Source organism: Cervus canadensis, chromosome 19 (assembly GCF_019320065.1).
Source record: "Cervus canadensis isolate Bull #8, Minnesota chromosome 19, ASM1932006v1, whole genome shotgun sequence".
Taxonomy (NCBI): domain Eukaryota; kingdom Metazoa; phylum Chordata; class Mammalia; order Artiodactyla; family Cervidae; genus Cervus; species Cervus canadensis.
This window is the reverse complement of record NC_057404.1, coordinates 37762518-37789493: the sequence shown is the minus strand read 5'-3', so window position 1 is coordinate 37789493 and position 26976 is coordinate 37762518. Positions and strand designations below refer to the sequence as shown.

Here is a 26976-nt window from a genome sequence, read left to right as displayed (position 1 = left end):
CTCAAATACAGTAAAAATTGAAAATTATTAAAAGAAAGGACAATGCATGTATTCTTGAGCATACGAGGTACTTAAATAAATGCATACCAAGTTTAGGTGAAACCTTAGCTTCATACCTAGGAAAAAGCACCAGGCTTCTCCTGCTCCAAAATCAATTTGGCCACTAAAGAAAAGCTTCACCCTCATTCGACTGATTTAAACTTTAATATGTATCTCTTCTAATTAACTTTACAATAATTAATCATCTAAATTACAAAATGAGAACAAAATTCAGGGCTAAAAGATTAATTAAAAAATAATATTCTAGAAAGAAGTGCTAAGAAATTACATCATAACAATTTAGAATGGTAAAGAGGAAAAAGGCAACTAGACTTTAATGCAAGAATGATGCACTTGATACCATGCTCAAAAATCATTAAATATTTTCACCCTGTGACTTGTATTTTCATAAATTTTAACATCAAGTTATTATTATTTTTTTAAACTTGTTCTGATTTTCATCTACTTAGTGGCTTTGTTATGAAATTTGGTATACTTTCATTACAATCTCTTATTATAAAACACTATATAATACTGATCTGGTCTAATAATGATTAGCTGATACAAACTACATATGTACATAACTGATTCACACTGTCTTATGTGGAAGAAAGAGGGAAAAAAAGAGCATCGCCCGGTGTTCACTCAAATGACAAGCTGTCCAAAGGAAAGAACCTGTTCTTGTTATCACAGCTTAGTTTAAGGTTTTTCAGGTCAGTCAGGAAATTTTTTTGTCTCTGATTTGACACATCAATATGGTTTTGCTACTTTAAACCCCAATTTATTTCATTTAAAGCACAATATGAGAAAAAAATTTAGGTTAGAGAGCTACTAAATAGAAAAGTTCGCTTTGCTATGCCAACAATTTAGAGAAATTTAAAAGGGTGTATTGATCAGTAGAACAGAATAAAACTGAAGTTTAAACATTAAAAATATGTAAGATGTGTATAAATTCCTATTATTTTCCATTGCAGGAAAGGAAGAATTTATTCAGTATATTTGATAAAGACAGTATAGTTTTAATTTTAGTTCTCTATATGCCATATATACAGAGAAAATAGTAGAAAGCAATCATATTTGTATGAAAACTTGAATGGTCTACCTATATTTGTCAAGCTGGTTTACTGAGAATAATAAAACTCTCAGATTATTAGCTGGATTTCCTTAGTTTTTACTAAGATTCCTGGTCAAATCAAAATGTTCCTCATTTCCCAATGAATAAAATGTCAGTATTTCATACAATATTCTACATTTAGAGAAAATGAGAATAAAGGATCAAACATGGTAAAGTATGCTTGTATTCACATATACTTTTTTAAGTTTTCAAATGTGGAAAAACGTGAAAAGCTTTTCCTTTATCACTTGATTCTGCTCTATCTTCTTTCAAATTAGGTAAAATTTACCTTTCTTTGACTTAAACAAAATATTCGTTTAAGATTAGCTTTTAGCAAAATTCTTACAACAAATTCCTATATCTGGAATTCAAAGGGCTGAACTATTAATATTAAAGCACAAAACTATTTGATGAAATATTTAGGTGTTTATGAAAGTGGTAATTCCTTCAATTACATTACTTTGATAAAATAAGCCAGAGACATGAATTTTAGATCAACACTGTCACCCATTTATCCGTTGATCCTAAAAAGTCATGTGAACTCTGAGGCCTCAGTTTCCTTATTTGTAAAACTTAGAGGAGATGGACTAGATGACTTCCAAAGTCCCTTCTATTTAAAAAAAAAATTATAAATTCTAGGCAGCTTTATTCCCTTAAATTTTCTAATTTATCATGGTTCCTTCAATCTATATATTCTATCCACATAACATCTGAATATTTTGCTAAACATGAGAGTTTAAACTTTTGGTATGTTTATCCTCAAAATGTATAAGAATATAAAGATACAGAAACTGCCCAACTGCCATTTTCTCTTGCATATCTCTATTAAGAATCTTAGGTTTATTACTGCCACCAACAAAACAAAACAAAAACAAGCAGCAATAACAAAATTCAGAAAAACATAACAAAATAGACTCTGTTCTTTCCATTACCAGTAAACTGCCCTACCCTCTGGCCAGTTGCTCAAACCCCAGATTTAAGCATCATTCTTGATTTCCCCCTTACCCTTATTCCTGATTCATCCACCACTCTAAATACTTCTCAAATTCATCTGATGCCTCTCAGCTTCACCACTACAACCCTGATCCAAGTCACCATTACCTCTCGCCTGGACTACTACAAGTCTTATAATTGCTCTCCACACTCCCTTTCTTTACTCTTCCATTCTTCTCAACCCACTTTTCATGCAGCTCCAAGAATGATGTTTTTAAAACCTGTATCAGATTCCCTTGGATAGTTTCTCATTACTCTTGGATGGCCCACAAAGCTCTCTGTAATCTAGGTCTTCTTTTTTTCTTCCACTTTTGTAACAAACACTCTCCCTATTCACCACATTTCATACACCTTGCTCTCTTTCAGTGGTCTGACCACATCAAGTTCTTTCCTCACTCGGGTTTGTAATTGCTATACTTCTCCAGGGAACACTCTTCCCCTTCTCTTTAAATGGTTTATTCTCATTTTTCAGACTTCAGCTCAAATAACAAGAGAACTTCATCTCCAGATACTCTCCATTATATCATCTTATTTTCTTGATACCAATGATCACTGTAAATACCTTCTTTTTGTAATAGTTACTCGTTTATTATCTATCTCCTCCTTTGCAAGATCCACAAAGGTAAGGAATTCATGCTCCTATTTTCCGATTCCCAACACCTCCCAAAAAGTTGATAGTCATGATGTAAATTAATGAGTTGTATCATTATTTTTTAAGTCAGACATATTGGCTATACTGATATGCATAACTATACAGGGTTTTCTGTATGCTTCTTTTTTTTTATATAATTAAATTGTCTTTTATTATATGATTTATTTTGATATTCTTAAACAATGTATGCTTCTTAAATATACTTTTTGCTTAGTGATATTTTATTTTCCTGGAGCAGAATACTGGTAAATAGATACCCTTACATTGTTTTTCAAGATCAAGTCAAAAGATACTTATGAAATCTACCAAGGAAGAAAATTAACTTCTGATGCTTACATTTTCCTCTATAATTTTGTCAATAGGCAATTTCTATTATGTACCTTAGACACAATACACAGTCAAATATGTTTTAAGCATTCTAATGAAAACTTTAAATTCATCAACATCTTTGCTGATTATTAAACCAATTATTCACCCTCCAGGTGCAGGTAAAATGCATGAAAGACTAGATATAAAAGCAAAAGCTATAAATATTACATCAGTGAAATTACAAAAATAAGTCATGAAGAAAAAACATCATGACCATTAAATACCCACATATCCAAAGGAAACATAAAGCTTGCAATTCTATGGCAGAGTACTATATTCAGATTTAAATACTGCCTTTATTTAATGTAGGATAATTTCAAATAGATTTATATATTTACATTTATAACATATGGTCAGGAAAGGAAAACACTAGTTCCACAAATGCAGCTTAAAATTAGGTCACAGTGAGACATCTGATGGACAGCTTTGGTGTGCCCACTGATATCAGTATTAATTTCTACAGACCAATTGATTTTTCATGTCAGTCAAAATTGTTGACAACTCTAGTATTTTAAAAAAGTCTTTAGATAATAGTAGAGCATCTGCAAATCACATTGCATTTGCTAAAGAAATCACTGAAGTATTCTATTTATTATAGCTTTCTATTTCTACATTATCAGCAAAAGACTGAATATCTATATATTATAAATAAAATTATTAATTAAACTCAATTATTTAATAAATTTACCTTAAGTCTCTTCTGAACAGCATTCAGGTAACATGGTAAATAATTTATTGCTCCAATTTTTTAGTTTAACTGCTCAAGATCAAAATTAAATTTTATTCAAACTATTTTAAATGAGAGGCTTTTGTATCAAGTTATTTCATAGTTAAAAAACTACACTAGACTATATATACATACAACTCTGTGTGTGCACATGTAAATGCAGTTAAAATTTAGAATTTAAAGTGAATTGATAACAGCACATTTTCTCAAAAGGTACATTATTCCACTCAAGAAGAAGAATATCAATTGTTCACCTTTAAAAAGTACTTATCTTTTATTATTCCTTCCCAATCAAGGGAAATACTCCCAACTTGCAGCAAAGATAACTTTGATTAAAAATAGAGAAAGTGTTCAGTACTTTAGCTTGGTTACAAAGAAGAAAAATAGAAAAAACAGAAAACAATTAAGAGCAGAGGATAATACATATTGACATGGTGGCAAAAGTAGACTAGAAATGTTATATTGAATGTGTCTATACACAGACTTGACCTTTAACAGGTAAAATCAGAATAGTAAAGGTGAGGGCAAAACAGACCCAAACAGCAACAGCAACAACAAGAAAAACCAAAAGTCTTACTTTTGCATCACAGTTAGAATTTTCCTACCCTTTTAAAGACTTGTTACTCTATAGAACAGACTTTTGGACTCTATGGGAGAAGGCGAGGGTGGGATGATCTGAGAGAACAGCATCGAAACACGAATATTATCAAGGGTGAAACAGATCACCAGCCCAGGCTGGATGCATGAGACAAGTGCTCGGGACTGGTGCACTGGGAAGACCCAGAGGGATGGGATGCGGAGGGAGGTGGGAGGGGGGATCGGGATGGGGAACACATGTAAATCCATGGCTGATTCATGTCAGTGTATGGCAAAAACCACTACAATATTGTAAAGAAATTAGCCTCCAACTAATAACAATAATTGGAAGAAAAAGAAAAAGACTTGTTAATCAGGAAAGGCAAATTCCAAAGGCCATTTAGGTTTTGACTTAGAGGCAAGGAGAGAATCTAGTATCCAAGGGACAAAAAAAAATGCTTTTTAAAAAAAATTTGGCAACCACAAATGACTTCCTGTTGAGCTAAAAGAAAAAAAAATCACTTAATACTTTTGCCACATGCAAGACTCCCTCCTCACATGTTGCCTCCACTTACCTGCCTATCTATAAAATTGATGACAACTACCTGAAAACTACTACTCTCTCTTCAACAAGGCATTCACTTTTTTTTTTTATAACATAGTACTCGGAAACCAATCAAGCATTGGAAAAAAGCAGCTTAATATTTAACATGTTCTCTGCCCTGTAAGTTTGATTAAGGTAAAAATTCATAGATTGTTTAATAAACAAAATGTATTTGGACGTAATACCAAGCACAAAAATGTAAAAATCACATCTCTTCAAAGTATAAACTCTGTGTTCAGTTCTTCAGTCATGTCCTCTTTTGCAACCCTATGAACCTATGAACCTGCCAGACTCCTCTGTCCAGGGGATTTCCCTGAGAAGAATACTGGAGTGGGCTGCCATGACCTCTTCCAGGAGATCTTCCCGATCTACGGATCAAATCCGTGTCCCCTGCAGCTCCTGCACTGCAGGTGGATTCTTTACCACTGAGCCACCAGGGAAGTCCATGAACTGAAGGGTCATTAAATAAATACTTAACACTGCTTACACCTGGTGGATACTTTATAAGAACCAACCAAATTAATGATAACCCAATTGAACTTTGTGATTTAATTTCATTCTTTCTGCTCCTGTGTTTACCACATCACATCTGACCTACTATAACGGTTTCTTGATCTCTCTGCCATCTGACTTCTCTTCCCTTTCCAATACAACTGGATTCCACAGGATTCCATAGGAGTTCCACAGAATCCTTCTATGGAACTGAGAATGCCAATTTCAAGCTATTTTTAGTGGCTCTTTCCTGTTCACACATTCCAGTATAAGACAGCTCCGTAGCCTACACACATTTTAAGTGCAAAACACACATCAATAAATGGATGCAAAATCAAGATCTCTAAGTAAACCTTCACTACCATTTGCTTAGTTAAAAATCATATCCTTATGACTATTTAAAATATTCCTCACAGTTCCAACTCTCAACTCTTCCTCCACACCAAAGTTTCTTACCATCACTTTGCCAGTAACTTTTATATAATAATGAGCTTTGACTTCTAACTTTACTGGGAAGATGAAGGCCATGCCAGAAAGACATTTCGACTGCCCTCTGTACTACTGTAAACATTTTTTTTTAATAGTTTCACCTATCTGGTCCTTTTTCTCTAAGGCAGAAAGTCCTTTCCCCTTCTAACACCAAAGATTTCATTTCTTCTTTATTTATCTATGATGTTTCTCCAACAATCATTCATTCTAGGAAAGTTACTCTGTCCTTGTACATTGGGTCCTAGCCCAATAAATAAGTTCCTGTTTCCACTACTTTAATTACTCTCAAAAGGCTGCCCTTCCCACAGATCATTACTGTCTTTTCTCAATTTCTAGGAACTTAATACCTTTGTTTCATTTCCTCATTGCTCACCATAGCCCTTGAAATTCTATTTCTTTCTCTGGAAGATTCAACTTAGAGATGTTTTTTAAAACATGAATGTCTGTTACTTAAATCATCAAAATTCAGTTAGATTTTTTTCTTGGCAGTGCTTGATAGAGCTTACCACTCGACTCCTGGGAACCCATGACACAAAATTTGTTTTCCTCAAATCTTTCAGTGCTGATTCCTCACAAGCTCCTTCATTTCTTCTACACTCTAATTCGGGCTGTTTGCCTCATGCTCACCTTTAAACATTTCTTCTCTTCCCACGGGTCAACCATCACTTTTAAGTGAGTGAATCTCAAAGCTCTGTCACCTGAAGGTGAAAACAGCAAATTCAACCCATCTCAAAACATATCCACCTGGCTGAGATCTACTTCTGTTGGTGTTATTCAGATCTGAATTTGGGACTCATGGACTCCTTCTTACCTGATACTTTCTTGGATTCTTATACACACACACATCCTTCTCTTTCTTTCTATTCTCTCTTTGATTTACACTTTAAGCTTCAAAAGAACAATAACCTTCCAACTGGTTATTCTTCATCTAGTCTACTGTTCAGTGGTTTTTAAGTACAAATGTGCATGAGAATCATCTAAGGAATATTTGCAGGAATATCAAAAATAGGTTAGATTATAGTCTCAAAGATTCTGATTTACTGATTCTAGCGTGTGGCCAAGAAGACGTATTTTGAAAAAGTTCCCTAAGTGTTTCAGATGCATCCTTTCTGTAAAGAACAACTGCCTATATAAGATACATCTTTTTCAAATTAACTTTCCATGGGATCAATTTGAACACAATTTTTTTGTTCAAATACTTCCATGGCTCCCCACTGTACAAGCCCTTCTTGAATATGGGTTCCAGATATATCTCTCTACTCTATTATCTACCTTTTAAAATGCTTTTCTGTGCTCCTGAAAAATCTGAATCCTTTCTCCACATGTCCAAATACCATGCAGATTAACTGCTTCCTCCTCTATTACCACTGGAAGAGCTCCAATACAACTGAGTTCCCTCCTAGACATCTACTGTGTATCCTCTTATAGCACTATCACTGGATCCTGTTTTTACTTACTGATATACATGATTCATTACCTTGAACGCACTATAACTTCTTTAAACATAGGAGACACACTTGAACAATTAAACAGAAACGAGTATCAGCAAAACCATTTTCCCCCTCACATTATTTGCATTGGCTTTTCTAGAACAAAGGTAAATTATAAATTACTTACAGGCTGATCCTGACCAGAAATCTCACCTGAGGCTTGTGGTCCAACACAGAAATTCTCCTGAGACTTAGGAATGCTAATATCTAACCTATCCCTAGAGGATGCATAGAAGGCAGAACCTCTTGATTAACTGCTCTGATCAAGGCTCCCAAAGTATGAATTGTTTCCCCCTAAATTTTATTCTGGGGCTGTCGATTTTTTTTTTTTCCCCTCAAAGTCAAATTTGGAGGGAGAAAAAATTAGAGGCAATTTTGCCTTCCACTTTAACTACACAAAACTAGTAAAAACACAATTATTGTTGCAGGTCATACTTTAAATTTTTACATGTCTGTGTATATGTATTTAAGTTCATAATTATGTACATTTTTTTCTTCCCATTCCCTCAAGGAGGGCTGAAACAAACAAGGTTATTTCCCAAAGAAGAGATTATATGTGTCTCTTAGAAATGTGGTGTTTATTTTAAAGTTTTAATTTTGAAATAATTAGAGGCTCACAAAAGTTACCAAAAAAAATTAGTAGACATGTCCCATGTACCCTCCACCCAGCTTGCTCCTTGATAACATTTACATAACTCTAACACAATATACCAACCAGGAAACTAACAATCTACAGACCTTATTTAGATTTCATCAGTTTTTATATGCATTTGTGTTGTGTGTAGACACATACGGTTTAAAGCAATTTTACCACATTCATGAAACCACCATTAATGTGGTATTCTTAAGTAGTAACTATCACTTAAATCAAATTTTATCAAATTGATAACAGGCTTAAAAATCACACATTAAGTGTATTTTTTGGTCTCAGAAAATAGAACTTTGATACATTACACAACACAGAAATTGAGTAGGTACAGTGAATCCAAAGCAGAAATGTAATCTGGTTTAAAATAAGCTAGGAAATATATTTAAGCCAAAACTTCTTGAAAATTTTAAGTTGTACGCTTGAATCAAGTTCAACTGCCAAAAAGCAACACATTTGAGCTATACTGTCCAAACCTTTGCTAAAGAAGCCCATAGTATTTATTAGATTCTATTAAAGATTTGGTCCAAGAAATAATCACACGGAAACTATTTGAGCAACTTTTGTAGAACTGTTATTGAGGATGCTGTCTGCGTATTTTAAGAGGAATGTGTACAGAATCATTTAGGGAGCTAATGATATCCTGATGATAAATCTCTTCTTGCATCTGTCGCAACAGTTTTTTGTTTGAAGACCTACAAAATTTCTCTTTAGGACAGCTAAAAAATTATATAGTATATCAAGTTGTTCACCTTGGCAAATGAGAAGCTCAAATTAAACTAGTGCTCCTTATAGTAAGCATATTATCCCTGATTCTTACTAGATTTATCTTTGCCTGTCTTTATGCAGTTTCTGTTCTTTATATCCTTATTTTAAATATCCTATGTACATTAGCGTACATATGTCACAGCATACTTTTTAGAAATAATGTTACTGAATGAATGTTTGAGTCCCCCTAAAATTCATATAACTGATATTCTAACCCCTGAAATGATGATATTAGGAGGTAACTGGGTCATGCAGGTAAGGCCTGCGTGAAGAGACAGGAGAGCTTGCTTTCTCTCTCTCTCTCTCTCTCCTTTCTCTGTGAAGATACAGTGAAAAGGAGGCCATGGGCAAACCAGGAATGTCCTCACCAGATACTGAATCTACTGCTGCCTTGATCCTGGGTAGATTTCCCAGCCTCCAAAACTGTGAGAAATAATCATTGGTTGTTTAAGCCACTCAGTCAATGGTATTCTGTTATAGCAGCCCAAACTGAGTAAGACAAATGACTGTATGCAAATGTTACATATTCCCTTTGCACAGCAGTTCATAATTTATATTGTACATCTATATGTAAACCTCATTTGATCCATTCAACAGCCAACTTTTCCAATGAGGAAACTAAAATTCAGAAAGATTAAATGCCAACTTAGTAAATGGTACATCTGGAAATCTGATTAATCTGTAACATTTCCCTTCCAGAGAGCATATTAAAATTTTACTTATTTATAATCTTATTAACTTAAACTATATTTTACAAACAATGAACTATTTGCTTAATTTCTAACAAAAGGCTTCAATTACTACTCCATTCATCCATTGATCTTCATTCTGATCAAAAACCACATATTTAGTATGTACTCTATAATTGTCCACAAGTTTATTCCTTTATGAATTTTATTTTCTCCACCATATTTAAAACTCTTTAATGGCATGAACCTTTTATAGAGCTTATGATAGTATTACAAAACAACATCAATCTCTAACTACTATATATTTAGGACATCTTTACAATGGAGGATTTTAATGTGATAATAGCCATAACTACTGTCTCTTAAAACTAACAACTGCCTACAGTTATTTCTTCTTAAATACATGATGCACATTGATAATAAATTCATTAAAAATATAACATTAATTGATAAAAGCTGAAAAGTCTTATTTTTAAACTTGTTTGATAATTCTACTCTAAAGCTGAATACCAAAAAAAAGGAAAATATATAGACCTGCAAACATGTTAATAAAATAAACAAATATTTAACCTAATTTATATCTCTGAAATAAAAATTTATTTGAAATGCAAGACCTAAGTATTAGTAGTTCCATGTGAATATAACTGCTGTAAATATATCCTAACTATTTAGACAATTTCAAAGCATGTTTGTATTATTCTTATCTAATCAACTTACACTATGAAATATTATAGTGTTACTGCTAATTATTTTTCAGCATTTTCATTTAGAATAACAGATTCTTTCTTTATTCCTTATACAGAAATAGTGTAGCATAGTTAGAATCAGTAACATACAAATAGGTCCACACATATATTGAATACTTGGGCACCCTTTCCTTTTTACACTTCTTGAAGTCATTGAAATAAACAATATTTAGTCCACTTCATAAATACTAGCTTCAGCAAGCCTGATTACCACTTCCGCTGCTGCAGCTAAGTCGCTTCAGTCAAGTCCAACTCTGCAACCTCGTGGACTGTAGCCCTCCAGGCTCCTCTGCCCATGCGATTTCCCAGCAAGAATACTGGAGTGGGTTGCCATTTCCTTCTCCAGATTGCCACCTCAGTTTGGTATATTTATTTGTTCAGTGAGCAAGAATTTAAGTTTCTTTACATCAAATAAGATAGCATATAATACAACCTTCTTAAGTGTGCACATTTCTAATAATAGGACTAATTATATAATTACAAGCATTAATTTTATTTCTATAAATAGGTATATTCAATTTTAATATCTATTATATGTAAAACATATAGGAGATGCAGGTTCAATCCCTGGGTTGGGAAGATCCTCTGGAGTAGGAAATGGCAACCCACTCCAGTATTGTTGCCTGGAAAATCCCATGGACGGAGGAACCTGGCGGGCTACAGTCCACAGGGTCACAAAGAGTCGGACACGACTGAGTACGCATGCATGCATGCACAATTTGAATTGTGCGTACTCTTTTTCTGGTATACAAAAGGCGCAAATATTTAATTTCATGCAATCATATTCTTTTAGCCTCTACTAAATGACTTTTTAACCAGTATTTCCAATAACAGTTATTTACTGACCTCAAGCAATAAAATCTACAAACAGAAAGCTGAGACTCTAGTCACTAATTTATCCCTGCAAATTATAAACACTGAGTGGGAATTTAACATGAAGCTCTTCAATACTATAAGACCACTTAAGTATATGAGCAATTTTAAACATACAAAGCTATATACACAAAAAATACCACAAAGATGGCCAGATAAGGAGAAAGAAAGAGCTCATTTTTTTCCATATCACTTTTGAGAGAAACGTGTAATTAAGTAAGCCAAAGGTATGAATTTCTGAGATTCAAGATTACTTTTCGTTATTTAAAATCACACCCCCTAGCGTATCCCATCAAACCTTTGCTGACTTCTTTCCAAATTAAAATATAATTTTTTTCTCTTCTTTGATCTAAAAGGTGTTAAACTTCTTATAAAAAGAGTACTTTTGGCAAAGTTACAGGTAAAAGAATTTTAAAAAATGTTGCTTATATCAGAAGTCTGTATACTTGGAATGAGAAATCCATAAATGCCTTGGCAGTTCTCTAGAAGCACAAGAAAAAGACTAAGCATTTTAAATGAAAAATGTTCCCACTCAGTGACTCTTTCATCTCTACATCCAAGAGAGAGACTGGGATGCAAAAAGTTCATCAGCAACAAAGACTAAACTCCATCCCATTTAGCAGTTATATCAGTCTACTACCTGATGTTAGGATTATATAAGACAGTTTCCTCCCATTAGGAAGAGCTCCTAAAATGGGCACTGTCAAAACTGGTAAAACTGAAATCTGACCTACTTTTTTCAAAAGATGGCCATGAATTTTGTGCTAAGTGTAATTCTTTTTACAGTTAGAGATCTTCTTTAAAAAAGAGAAAACTTTTAACTGAAATATGCTAGAAAATGCCTTATGTTTTAACTATCAAATAAAAATTCTATAAAATATGCACACATTGCTTAAGCTTTTATCTCTAATACTGAATTCTCTATGTTACTTTATCCATACATTGACTTTACTATGTACTGTAGGCCCAATAAAATTCTAAATAAACCCACATTAAAAGGTTATTCATTTGGAATACATTTGTAAAACAAGAATAAACTGACCAGTCCTATGGGTAAGTTTGATAAAATATACATGTAAATTTTAATTTTAAATCGCATGTTATTTGTAAGAAGAAGATTCCTTTTATTTACAAGGCTGTCATTTATAGTTGTCTATTCTCCTTTTAGGAATGAAGTATTACATTATTAAGAGGGAAGAAGGTTAACTCATTCATTAAAATAGAAGTTATTCAATATTTTTTAAAAAGATAAATCTAATTTCTTAGTTCTTTCAAACTCCCAATTATCATAAAATGTCATTGGATTTTAATTAAATTAAAAAGTCAACCACATAGCACCACATTTCTAGACTTTGTTATCATTCTTATAATTAAAGGGGCCTACTCTTCCTACAACTATTCTGGAGAAATCACTGATAAGTTCACAGAGATTTAATTTCAAATAAAAGGATAAGAAAGCATATAGTATTATGGAAGTTATACGCTTAAGATAGCATGGCACAGTGAACACATTTTACCACATGATTTACAGTAATAAACTGTAAAGAAATAAATTTTTGTATTTATTAATTTTAAAACTACTAACTTCATTTTCCATAAAGAAGATCTAAAACTATAAAAATTAGTCTGTATTCACTATGCTTAATTTTCTATTCAGCTGTAATTTTCATTGAATTAAATGAAAATAAAGTGGTTATATTCACAAATAAATGAAACAAAAAAATTAACTTCATGGCCTAAAGCATACCCCACAGACTTTATAGACAGTATACCTCATAAGAACAGAGTAAACGGATATGACAGACAGTATTATATTGGACTTCAGTTTCATCAAAAATGACAATCTTATTAACTAGACATTTATTACCCTAACTTCAAGGTTCTTTAGAGTACACAGGAAGTAAAATTACTGTGCCCATAAAAATCATAGCAAGATGACACAATAGATCACTATGGGTATTTCTTTCATTGTGCCAATGTTAAGTGAAACTCTAGAGCAAGAGTATTCAAAACAGATTAATTCCTATGATGTTCAAGCAATGCATAATTCAAGACTATCTAAACTGAACAAAGATTAAAGAATACTTGATAGCCTTAAATTCTAGTAACAAACACAGAAGAATAAAAAGAGTAATGACTGTGCTCCAAATAGCTGCAATCAATCTTAACCGATTATTCAGCAGTGGTCTATGAAATGCATATTATTAAAATTAATCATATAAAATACACATTCATTCTTGAAAGGTAATACTATAAACTATGGTGTTTAATAAAAACTCTAAATGTGAAAGCATAAAGTTATAAACATAAGCACTGAGATTCTGTAAACAAAGATAATACCCTAAGATAAGTAAGAACTGGAATAAAGACAAAGTAAGGTCAATTTATAAACAATATTGGAGACTCAGATTCTCTAATTAAAATTCATAATAAAAGATATCTGTGTCCTCAGCTAAAACATGATATTTCAGAAAAAGTAAGGAAAGAATAAATGAGGCTAGCCTTATCACTACTGCTACAGAGAAGTTACAACTGAAAACTATGGTTTCTATCTTTTTTTATATCTTTCATCATAAATGAATATGTTTGTGACTTTATTGAATTAAATAAATTCTTAGGAGATGCTAAAAGTGAGTGTTTAAAAATGTGTTTTTGTTTCAGAAAATAGAAATCAAAGGAAAATCAGGATAAGTCTAATTAAACTGACTATACTCAAGATTTTTTTCTGTATTTCATTTGCACATATATGGGAAGAAAAGGTAGAAAATGTAAAAATTTTGCAATATCTATACTCATACCCAAGTTCTTGCTTTCTCTTTGCCTAGTAGGAACAGTAATAACAATATTAAAGTGTTGAGGATGACAACGACATTATGACAAATAGGAATGGAGGCAATGCAAGATGCAATAAACCAATCTAGCTCTTGAGAAGATAATGGTTTTTATGAATGGCTTTACTGAATTGCAAGGAATTAAAATGTATTTGGATAGACTTAGAAACTAAAAAATGTGTTCAGAAGCATTATCATCCAGAGGTGGTAGTTCAATAAAGCCTAACTGAAAAGATATTTTTTCCTTAAAATTAAAAGCTTTTCCAAAACTTAGAAATTTACTTACTTTCTTCTGAAAATATCATTTGTGAAATCACACACACAAAAAAGAAGTCATGTCGGATAAGTCTTAGTTTAGAGTACTATGGCCCAAATTTCCATCAGTTCAGTTTCATAAGCAGAACTAAGTCATACTGCCCCCACGTTAATGTCTTAGGCTAGAAGAGATAGTGCTAACACTCAAAACAGAATTATTACAAAAGTCATGACTCAAACAAAAGTTTGTAAGTGTACCACTGATATATCAACACTTACGGCTATCATAACATATGTTTCCTAGAGCCCTGCCCGTTTGAAGCAGCACTTCCTGGTCTTTGCTATTTAGCAGCTGCACCAGTGGTGAAATCAATCCAGCATCCACACATGGAATTCGCATAAATTCTGAAAATAAGAGATAGGGTTAATTAAAAATATAAACATTCACAATTACATAAATAACTTTCCTTAATTAAATTTTACTTATTATTAATACTTATTAAAATGTTTAAGATGGCTTGCTATTTGAAGAGTACACCGCTGTCCAAAAATACTATTACAACCCTACTAAATATTTCATGAAATAAGTATACAAAAATGAATGGGATCATGTTTGTCTTGCTGATAGCCTCTACCATAAACCAAAACAATTTTTCATTAACTTTCATTATCCTAATTTATCACTATTTTCTTAACTGCATGTTATAAGAGGAGAAAGAGGAGGAGGAGGATAAGATCTAAAGTCTTTACTTGCTTTTACTTCACTTATTAGCACTGTAGGCACAAAATAGCACCAGTTTCAGAAATGTATTGTTGTTATTATTATTAAAGATACTTTAAGAGTACAATTCTAAAAAGGAAGAAATATTCATGGACACTTTCTCTTCTGCTTATTTTTTCTTTGCCCCAAATTCATCTTAAATCTGTTATGAGAGGAATACTTTACTTTAAAAAGCATCAAATCTCTTACTGTAACTTATGGTCACAGCTACGCTCCCACATTAAACTTGTACCTGGAACTTCTTACTAACCCTCTGGTGTTTGAACATCAGCACATAGTCAGTTACGTCAATTTTTAGAGGATATTTTTGGAAATAAACATTTAAACAAAATTATATTTTATAATTAATCAAAATCTAACAAGTATATGCTAATATTTCTCTTCTGTTGTTATGCAACATGCATAGCAGAGTAATGATGAACCTATTAACTTCTAATTTCTTTTTTTCTCCAGTTCACACAATTTTCTTTCATTGTCAAGTTTCTAACAAGAAGAAATATAAGCCCAGTTAATATCTCTGTTGGGTCATGTTGCATTTCTGAAGATATTTATTTTAAAAGGAAGATTCTAATCTACTTTCTCAGCCAGTCACTTCTACAACAACAACAACAATGTGGTGGTTAAGCAATAAACAACCATTTAAATTGGGTCCCATTTATTGTAACCAGCAGGGATTAGTGACAGGCCCTTAACAAGTCTCTAATTAAAAGTATAAATGCTACTAATTATGTCTTTAAAACAGAGCTGTCATCTACTAAAGTGTTATTAGAAGCAAGCTCTAGCAGCAGTTATCGTGAAATTGTGACAAAGTATTATGAGGACTGATATTACTCAGTGAGCTCATATAGGAATGGCAATCCATTTCAAAATTAGCTACTCAAAATTTCTGAATCTATGTTATGTGTGTGTGCTCATTCTTAAGGAAAAAAGCTTAAAGATAAAAACTGATTTCTGTCCCTCGGACAGTAAGGAGAACAAACCAGTCAATCTTCTAAAGGAAATCAGTCCTGAATATTCACTGCGAGGATTGATGCTAAAGCTGAAGTTCTAATACTCTGGCCACCTGATGTGAAAAGCTGAATCACTGGAAAAGACCCTGATGCTGGGAAAGATTGAGGGCAGGAGGAGAAGGGGGCGACAGAGGATGAGATGGTTGGATGGCATCACTGACTCAATGGACATGAGTTTGAACAAGCTCTGGGAGATAGTGAAGGACAGGGAAGCCTAGCATGCTGAAGTCCTTGGGGTCGCAAAGAGTATGACACAGTGACTAAACAACAACAAAACAAACTTAAAAATTTCATGGCAATTCTTTCTGGTAACACACACATGAACAAGCTGTTTTACTGGGCCAAAAACAACATATACTGGTACTTTACAACACCACCTGCATAGTGATTACACAACGTATAAAATTGTGTAAAACTGAGACCAGAATTTTAAAGTTTCTTTTTTTTAAAGTATAATATATGCAACTTACTAAAATAAGAAGACTAAAAATAATATCAAACTTTGAGAAATAGAGGCATACTAATGCTATTGCATTTAGCATGGCCTTCCCTTATGCTTAAAAACTGCTTTAAGAAGTCAGTGCTTCTAACAATGAAAAATCAGAAAGAAAAGTTAAGAAAATAATCCTTTTCACCACTGCAACAAAAAGAATAAGATACCTAGGGGAAAACCTACCCAGTGACAAAAGACCTGTATGCAGAAAACTGTACAACACTGATGAAAGAAATCAAAGATGACACAAACAGATGGAAAAATATACCATGTTTTTGGAAGAATCAATATTATCAAAATGATTACACAACCCAAAGGAATCTACAGATTCAATCCTATCAAACTACCAATGGTATTTTCCACAGAACTAGAACAAAATATTTCACAATTTGCATGGAAACACAAAAGACCCTGAATAGCCAGAGCAGTCTTGAGAAAGAAAAATGGAACTGGAGGAATCCACCTTCCTGACTTCAGACTATACTGCAAAACTACAGTCATTAAGACGGAACAGTAGTGGCACAAAAACAGCAATACAGACCAATGGAACAAGACAGAAAGCCCAGAGATAAACCCATACACATATGGGTACCTTATTTTTGACAAAGGAGGCAAGAATATACAATAGAGAAAAGACAACCTCTTCAATAAGGGGTGCTGGGAAAACTGGACAGCTACCTGTAAAAGAATGAAACTAGAACACTTTGTAACATCATACACAAAAATAAACTCAAAATGGATTAAAGATTTAAATTTAAGGCCAGAAACTATAAAGCTCTTAGAGGAAAACATAAGCAATACACTCTTTGATATACATCACAGCAAGATCCTCTTTGAGTCACTTCATAGAGTAATGGAAAGTTAAAAAAAATTTTTTTAAGTCAGTGTTTTTCTTAAACTAACTGAACTAAAATCATATACAAATATTTCTGCTACAAAATATTCCTGAAATATCTTCCAAAGAATCCCCTCTCCCTTGGATACAAACCATACATAACGGGATGGCTATTATATAATCCATGCTTTGAGGTTTTCTCCAGAGTATATTTACATGGACACTTAAGAAATAAATGCTCCTCATGAAGGTGAACTCAGAAAACATAGTACGTATTCCAACTGCACTACTGCGGCCAACTGCCATGTCAGTGGGTTTGTCAGTAGGTCATATTTTCTGGATATAACAGAAAACAATGTATACACTGAAAAAGGTAAGGTCTCCTGTGACAGTGAAGATGAATGACTCAGTGACAATTTGAGAATCCTATAGCGAAAGTAATAAACAATACAGGGACAGCAGGGATGAGCAGCGCTATTCTTTAACTCTACTCTGACAGAATGGAAGAGCAAACGGGAAATGTATGAACAGAATGACTACAGTCATTTTAAACAATCACATGAAAAAAAGTTAATGGAAAGAAAAACAAAGAAAATTTTTTAAAAAAGGTCTAATCTACAAAATGGAAACATAAATTAATAAAAACATACTGACAGGTAGGGTGTAAAACTGAAGATGTTCCCAGCAGAAAAGCTCTTGAGGAAAACCTCACCATTTTTGGCTATTTCTGCTATGACGTTAGCTACTTTGGCTGTGCAGGAGGACTGTGGAATCAACAGGCTTGCAAACACTTGAAGTATTCCACTTCCTTGGATTTTTTCACTTGTTTCCATATCTGAAAGAGATACACACAAAGAGCTTCAGTGAACATCTTCAACACTAACACTGACAATTACATCTACAGTAAATTCTTTAAGAATTGTCACCATCTATAGTAGAAATTATTTATTATTTATATAAAATTATCTTCAGGTCCACAAGCCACTTTTATCATCGGTTTTTCCCTATGCAAAACACTTTTTAATACAATCTCTTGTAAACCTACAGTCAGATTACAAAGGAATCCTTTCTGAATATACCATTTGCATACCACACTTACTTTTCAATGTTATTTCCAATCCTGTCTATTCAGAGTAGGAATGCTTTATTTTCTACTTCCCTTCTGAGTTTCCTAATATTGTATTATTATATACATATAAATTCTATGACTTCCAATAATGCTACAGCAATTAAAAGTGGCAATTACATGTGCAAAAAACTCACCTCATATCATTTTATATGAAGTGACAGAAGAGACTATTCAGTTCCATTTGATTACTGTGTTTCTCACATAACTTACTCAAACCACTAATGAAAAACGGAAGTAGTTTAGGCAGCAATAAGGCCATGGTATTCAGAATTCTGGGCTTTCCTGGTGGCTCGGCTGGTAAAGAATCCACCTGCAATGCGGGAGCTGGGTTTAATCCCTGGGTTGGGAAGATTCCCTGGAGAAGGGAAAGGCTACCCACTCCAGTATTCCGGCCTGGAGAATTCCATGGACTATATATAGTCTGTGGGGTTGCAAATAGTCGGACACGACTGAACAACTTTCACTTTCATTCAGAATTCTATATGGTTATATAGAAATTCAAAAGGCCCACTTCTTTTCTTTGTTTTCCATCTTTGTGAAACTGCAAATGAAGAGCCTTTGCATGAAGCCAAGCCACTTCATGTAAAAAAGTTTGACCTATTAAAAAACAGTAACTGGGATGATGTACACCTGGAATGATGATGGCAATAAAAGCTCAAGGAAACAAAATCTAAAATTACTATTTGACTCTGAACAGTGAAGAGGAACGCCATGTGTTTAAAAAAAGGATGTTATAAGGCTCATTAAAACATTCTATTTAGGGGGCAATCCCAAGATGATGGAAGAATAGGACAGGGAAACCACTTTCTCCCCCAAAAATACATCAAAAGATCACCTGCATGTGGAGCAACTTTCACAAAACAACTTCTGAATGCTGGTGGAGGACCAGAAAGGCAAACCAATCTCTTAAAAATGAAGGATCTGATGACTGGCTTGATTGCTCTCTTCCCTTTGGACTCTCCATTTTCTCCCCCTGGTCACCTCTATTTCCCTCCTCTCTTCTTTATATAACCGTGAATCTCTTTGGGTGTTCCTGGCTCCGGAAAGTCATTTCACCATTAACCTAGGGGTTTTGCCTTCTGGGCTGTATGGAGGGAAACCTCTTGATGTTACCATAAGAGGGGGACCAAAACCGAGAGGCAGAAGGCTCAACTCCAGAACTCTGGACCACCGCAGAACTCCTGACACTAGGGAACATTAACAGATGAAAGCCCACCCAAAAGCCTCCCATACCCACCCTGAGACCAAGCTCCACCCAAGAGCCAGCAAACTCCCATGCAAGACACCCCACGCCAGTCTTCCAGCAAAACAGGAACACAACTCTCAACATTAAAAGACAGGCCGTCCAAAGCTATATCAAACTCACAGAAACATTCTATTTGAATGTTGTTTCTATGTGTAGCTCCTCAATATCTTTTATAGCCTTTGAATACACATATAAATAAAAGAACTCTAAAGATTTCTTGTTAAGTAAATGAAAGCGGCTGTGATTAATAAAGAGTAGGAAATCATTTTTAATAATTTGAGAAAGTCTAAAAAATAATTATTTCTTTGTAGTAAGTGCTGATCGTTCAGCTCAGTGTTTGTCAAACTGTGGGTCCCAATCCATCAAGAACCCTGAAATCAATCTGGTGAATAAGGACCAGCAATTCCTTAAAAAGAGCAATAGAATTAACATCTACAACAAAAGAATAGAAAAAAAGAATTTTGTTCATGCACAGTAAGATAAAACACTGAGTGAAATGCATGCACAGGTGACTGTAAGCGCATGCCTACTGACTGCAAAATGCAGCCCTCATCTTGGGTTCTGGTCAAAAAGCTACACAGCAATGTTCTATGCAACCCATGACTACCCAGGATTCTGGGCTAGAGAGCTTTAATACTCTTAACGTCATCAGGAGAAGCTAGAATTAACAGCTAAATCAATAGAAAATTACATGGAAAAACTTGTAAAAATTGAAACTTGTAAAAAAATTCCATGGATTTATTATCTTAAAAACATTCCTTTGCAAATACGGTAGTTATGTGTATGTTTATCTATCCAGTACAAAAGATCGAGTAATCAGGATTAGTTAATGTTGAAACTCCATCCATGCATTTCCTTTTCCTACCATAGGCCTAGTACACTTTAAAGCCGCTAATGCCATTTTGGTTTCTTACATTTTATGTTCTATAATAAAAAGGATTATTTTGGAGATACTTTAAAACAACGTTTTTTATTAGGTGAGGAAACAGAGGTCCAGAAAGATGAAGTAAACTTGTCTAAAGTCACCAATCATACTAACCATAGAGCATAAGGAGCAAATTCAGTCTCAACTACACTAACAATTCAACATGTGTGTCATCTGGCATCCACTGGTGCCATTCTTTACAACAGAAAACGTACTTAAGCATAAATAAATAAAATTTGTCTTTTTGTATGCTGTTATTCACTCATTTCTCACAATTCAGATTATTACAAACGTAGAGTCTGCATGACAAAATATAAACACAGCAGCTGTCCTTTCTTTCAGCAAGCCCATTTATAAAATACAATGTGCCTTTTCACTTTTGTTTCTGGGATTAAAAAATAAGTTTTTATGGTACCACCTGAAAATCTGACACCAAATTTCCATTAATTTATTTTTTTAAAGCAAGAAGTCAAAAGAAAAACTCAATTTGCCACATTAAAATTCTTCCTTTTCTGACCGTTGCTACCAAAAGATGTACAACCTTAGAACACTGGGTCAGACTGCCCCAGGGGTCATGTCCCACCATCTGCTGGTGCTGGGATGACAGCAAGAATCTGGCATAAGGCATGAATCATGATTAGATGTGAGGCTGAGGCACTTGTGTGTGTGGAGGCGAGGAGTTAACTGCAAATCACCCATGCATGTCTCATTTTAACTATAACTAAAAGAATGGCTTAACATCAGAGCTGATGTCAGGGGCAAGGGGAATAAAAGAAAACAATACAAAACTCTTGCACTCTGATGAATTTCCATGGATACAATCCAAAGTATTGGAAGGGTAGTTGTAATACAATGAATTAAGATTTGGGAATAGTACCTTTTTCAATACTATTGTCAGAGAAAATATAATCTGGTTTTTCATATAAATCTGATTTACCATTTAGAAAAACTGAAAAGGAGTTCTATTTACTCGCTAGCATGTGGATTTCTATGTAGGTCTAGAATTGAAATGAAACAGCTGGGAATTACCTTCTTTCATCTGGCATGAAAACAGAGTCAAATACAGCTTATTGTTAAAATGCCACTATCCAATAAATAATTACAAAGTTTCAGTCTCATTCCATAGATGCTTTCTACACTGGCATTCCACTCCATATCACAGTGTGTATCTGTGAACTAAACATTTTCTCTGATATCTGTGAACACCCCTGAAATGATTTTAAGAGAGTCAGTGAGTGTGGTGTATGCAGGTCTAAATGAATAGCTGATTGACTGCTTGCAAAAAAAAAAAAAAAAAAAGCCGTGATCAGGAGTTCTAAAAAAAAAAAAAAGGCACACTTTTCATTATCTTTACCCAGACCACTACTGACACTGTAAATGCACTCCTTTTAAATGTTTGCAGGAATCGATCCAACTTCCCCACTTCACATTTAGGTGCAGCCATAACAATGTTTGAGTATGTCTACAAATTACAGGCAACTGGCTGTCCTTGAATTTTGACGGACCCAGACACGAAGGGCAACTGCGTCTCTAAGACTGTATCTGTGGGAGCCACAGCCATCAGAGCGCCCTTGCAGCCGTGCAGGCTCTCATTCCGGTCTCTGCAGTCGTATGTTCATACTCCACCTGACCTCCCGATGGCAAAAGCGCAGCTTCGTTATGAAACTGCCGGAGTCAGAAAGAAAAAGAAAAAAACAACAACCAGGCAATAGGGTCAGAGAAGCTTGAAAGAAAAGTAAATCAAGAAGCCGGGCTACAATGCTATAGGGAGAGGAGAAGTTAAAGCACAACTCAGAATTTCTCAAGGCAAATAACCAGCAGAAGGCAGGGAACAGGTGGAATGGGAAGGACTCATAATTGAAGATATGGCTGGAGAAAGGCTAAAGTTCCCAACAAAGCTGTCAAGTAAATATATTAAAATAATTGGCATTATAATTATATAACAAGAGGGGTTTTCAGGTATGCTACTATCATAAGCTGAACTTATGATGTTATATTAGCATCTGCTTTCATGAGGATAAATTAATGAAAAGCATTTGATAACCAATTTACAGTAAACGCCAAGACAGAAGAGCAAAAATAATGACTGTTATTACTATGACTCTAATAGATTAAAAATGTACTTGGATTAGATTTATAGTATTGTTTACTTCTAGTTATAAGAACAATAGGAAACAGTCAGTTTCACTTACATGTCCAAGGATTCTTGTGACTGTGAAGAGAGACTCAGATTTGGGATTGACAGCAAGGACCAGGAACACGACTCAAGGGCTATGTGTATCCTTGTCTCTGGGGAACTATTTATTTCTCAAGGGATAGACTTTTAGAATAAGGTATAACAAGAGACCTGGCCCTGTGCCTGAGAAATCTGATTCAAATCCAAGGCTTCATTTACTACTACACAGACAAGTCCCAAATCCTCTCTCCCTTCATCCAACTAAAACAAAGCATGTGCGCTTGGATATGGAATAAATGCCTCAAGTTCAACATTCCTCAAATCAATTATCTTTTGTTTCCTTTCGTTTTATTCTCCATAGCAGTTCATGGCAGGGAACCCAGCTAAGCCAGAAACCCAAGAAGGATTATAAATTCTTCTCCTTTAATAAATGCCTTTCGACCACCCACGTTAACCAGAGTGTAAGTTCCATAGATCCCATCTGATTAGCATCTCCGGCATCTATTCTTTACTTGTTAAATTCATGTGACTTCCAGTTCTCAATTTTGACCTTTATTAAATGCAACAGCCTCCTCAAGAGTCTCCCTAACTCTAGCCTCCCTCCATCTGTCATCTACACTGACTGCAGAATAAGCTTCTGGAAATACAAATTTTATGTCACTCCCTACTTTAAATCTTTAAATGATAGTCTGTAACTTTTAAAGCACATCCATGATATTTTCCAACCATATCTCCTGATACTCCTCCACTGATATACTATATTCTTGCCACACTAAATTCCTTACAGAGATCCAAATTAATCATTTCTTTTCATATCTTGTTACTACTTCCCTCTCTGAAACACCACTCACCCCACCACTTTAACTAATTCCTACACAGAGGTACAGTGTCCTCATTTAAAGGTACCTGACTGAAAGCTATTCGATCTTTTAAAGACACTATCATAAAAACTCATTTCTTAAAATAGCTAAGTGACACAGGTATGATAGATTGCTTTCTTCAATAAGGTCATATGACTATACTGGTAAAGCTACAACAAACCAGTTTTTCTGATACCTAATCCAGTGCTCTTCCTACCACAAATGTTAATTTAGAAGATATACAGTACTAACAACACCTTGACCAGATTCACCAAGTTATTACGTGATAAATATTTTTATTTAACATATTTTGCAGAAGAATTAAAGTAAAACAATTGAGTGAGAAAGGGATGTACAGTATTTTGAGACAGACAAACTGACTCAGTGATTGAAGGAGAGAAAGGGAACTGCATATAGAGAAATTGAAACAGATTTAAAATAGATTTAAAACACATAAGAAGAGTATGCTGGGTATAAGACGATTAAAGGGCCTGACAAATGAGAAATTAGTGTTTCTGAAAGAAAATGGAAGTACATGGTGGGGAGGAGTTACAAAATGCTCTTTCTTTCACTGATGAGAACTTTTTTCTCCCTAACATGGATTTCAAGCAAATAAAAGGAATATGAAATGCAGGAGAGAAAAGGATGGATATAGTCATGGAAAGAAAGAGGGTAGAACAAAGACCTATTCGCACAATGACTCACCAACAGAGGTTTTACTAAAAGATTAAGTTGGGAGAGTCATTTTATAAAATTACAATAAATGATTTTTGACAGTCTTGCAGGCATTTCAATTCCAGAGATAATGTAAGCTGTGGGAGGTGGAGAAGTTATGTGTTTGGAAATCATCACTAGAATAAGTAGGGAGATCTGCTTTAGCTATTTTCTTTAAAGTTATCACTAACTAGGTCAAAAGTAGTTGCTAAAAATTGAGTTACACAGTTAAAAAAATGAAAGATATTTACTGAGAAAGTATATACCAAGACGGACAATACTAATGAATGTGGTAAAAGCAGAGTATATAACAGGAACTGTTCAACTATAATTTTAGAGTGATTACTGAAAATATGGTCCCTAAATAAAGTAAATGTGGATTTCCTCACTTCGTGCTAAGAGAATATGGATACTGTATAGTGAAACTCAGTGAAGGAATATTTTCAGTAGAAGATCCATCTCCATCCTCTTGTGAAATACCCTGGGGAACAAAACCTAAAGAGGTTGGCATCTGTACATCACAGGGCAGAGTCTTCACTGATGGGATCAGTGACCTTACAAAGAGAGATCCCAGAGAGGTGCCTTGCTTTTTCCACCATGTGAGGTTCTAGTGAAGACAGCCATCTATGAAACAGGAAACAGGCCCTCACCAAAATCTGGTGTCTTGGTCTTGGACTTACCAGTCACCACAACTGTGAGAGATACCACCACGTCTAGGCTATTTTGCTACAGTGACCCAAGTGGACTAAGACACAGAGCATCAGTCCTTTCATAGTGTGACCCCATTCCCTTTCCAATGATCATCTCTAGCCCCTTCCCTGAACGCATCCTTTTTGCTAGTTACACCAAACTTCTTTCAGTTTCTGGTTGAACCAGGTTTCTTCTCTGTGAAATTGTCCATGTGGCTTCCACTGCTTGGGATGTTCTTCCCACAGTCCGTGTGCCCTCGTGTTACCCAGGTAAATACATTGTATTTTCAAAATCCAGCACTCCCTGTTCCTTCTTAATCAAATTCACCTCTCTTTCCCAATATTCACACACAATGCTGTCATTGTTTCCAAGTTGTTAGAGCCTATTGGTAGCTGAAGACTTGGAGTATTTGAGATTACCCACAGATGATGTATTTTCACTGAGTCCCTACTATATTGGGAATATAAGCTGGAGGACACAAATCATACCCCCAGTGAGCTGTCTAGTGAGAGAGAGAGAGAGAGAGAGAGAGACGTAAATAAATTATCACAATTCAACATGACTGATACCACCGTGGAAGTTACATATAATGTATGAAAGTGAAAGTGAGGTCGCTCAGTCATGTCCGACTCTTTGTGACCCCATGGACAGTAGCCTGCACCAGGCTCCTCCATCCATGGGATTTTCCAGGCATGAGTACTGGAATGTATAAGGGGTAGCAATCACAGCTCCATGAAAACCATGGAAATTTCCATAAATAAGGTTAACATTTAAGCTGTGTTTTGAAGCCAACAAAGCATGTTCTCAGCAGAAAAAGGACAAAATATATTCTACAAAGAAGGAATACGAAAAATCATTACCAGCTAAGGCTGCCTGCTGCTGCTGCCAAGTCGCTTCAGTCATGTCCGACTCTGTGCGACCCCATAGACGGCAGCCCACCAGGCTCCTCTGTACCTGGGATTCTCCAGGCAAGAACACTGGAGTGGGGTGCCATTGCCTCCTCCAACCAGCTAAGGCTAATGACCCTGAATTTTAATAGCATCATTCTGTACCCCTGGGTGATTTTTTTTCTTTCTGCCAGCTGCTAGAGGCTACCAAAATTGAGAAATGGGAAAGGTAGACAGGTGATACTATTGAAGGTTTGGGAAAAGGCAGGTAAAAGGAGAAAAATAAGAGAATATACCAATGCAACACCTATTTATCCAACAGAACCTAGGTGAAATCTTTATCTCTGTGACACTTTGAAAGACTCTTATAACTATGAATTGAGTCCAATTCTCTGAACACTTTGTAATCAACTCTATATAATGTGTTCAGTTCAGTTCAGTCGTTCAGCTATGTCCGACTCTTTGCCACCCCATGAATCGCAGCACGCCAGGCCTCCCTGTCCATCACCAACTCCCGGAGCTTACTCAAACTCATGTCCATCGAGTTGGTGATGCCATCCAGCCATCTCATCCTCTGTCATCCCCTTCTCCTCCTGCCCCCAATCCTTCCCAGCATCAGGGTCTTTTCCAATGAATCAACTCTTCGCATGAGGTGGCCAAAGTATTGGAGTTTCAGCTTCAGCATCAGTCCTTCCAATGAACACCCAGAACTGATCTTCTTTAGGAAGGACTGGTTGGATCTCCTTGCAGTCCAAAGAACTCTCAAGAGTCTCCAACACCACAGTTCAAAAGCATCAATTTTTCGGTGCTCAGCTTTCTTCACAGTCCAACTCTCATATCCATACATGACCACTAGAAAAACCACAGCCTTGACTAG

The 26976-nt window shown here is 34.9% G+C and overlaps 1 protein-coding gene across 1 annotated transcript in view; it reads right to left on the bottom strand.

Moving 5' to 3' along the window:
- The window catches only part of RAP1GDS1 (Rap1 GTPase-GDP dissociation stimulator 1), a 121927-nt gene that overhangs the window by 35066 nt on the left and 59885 nt on the right, over positions 1-26976 (bottom strand). Inside the window, exons 3-5 of the mRNA XM_043438461.1 lie at positions 18185-18307; positions 14633-14758; positions 6683-6753 (exon numbers count right to left, since the gene is read on the bottom strand). Of these exons, the coding sequence (XP_043294396.1) occupies positions 6683-6753; positions 14633-14758; positions 18185-18307 (320 nt within the window). The remainder of the gene's footprint in view (positions 1-6682; positions 6754-14632; positions 14759-18184; positions 18308-26976) is intronic.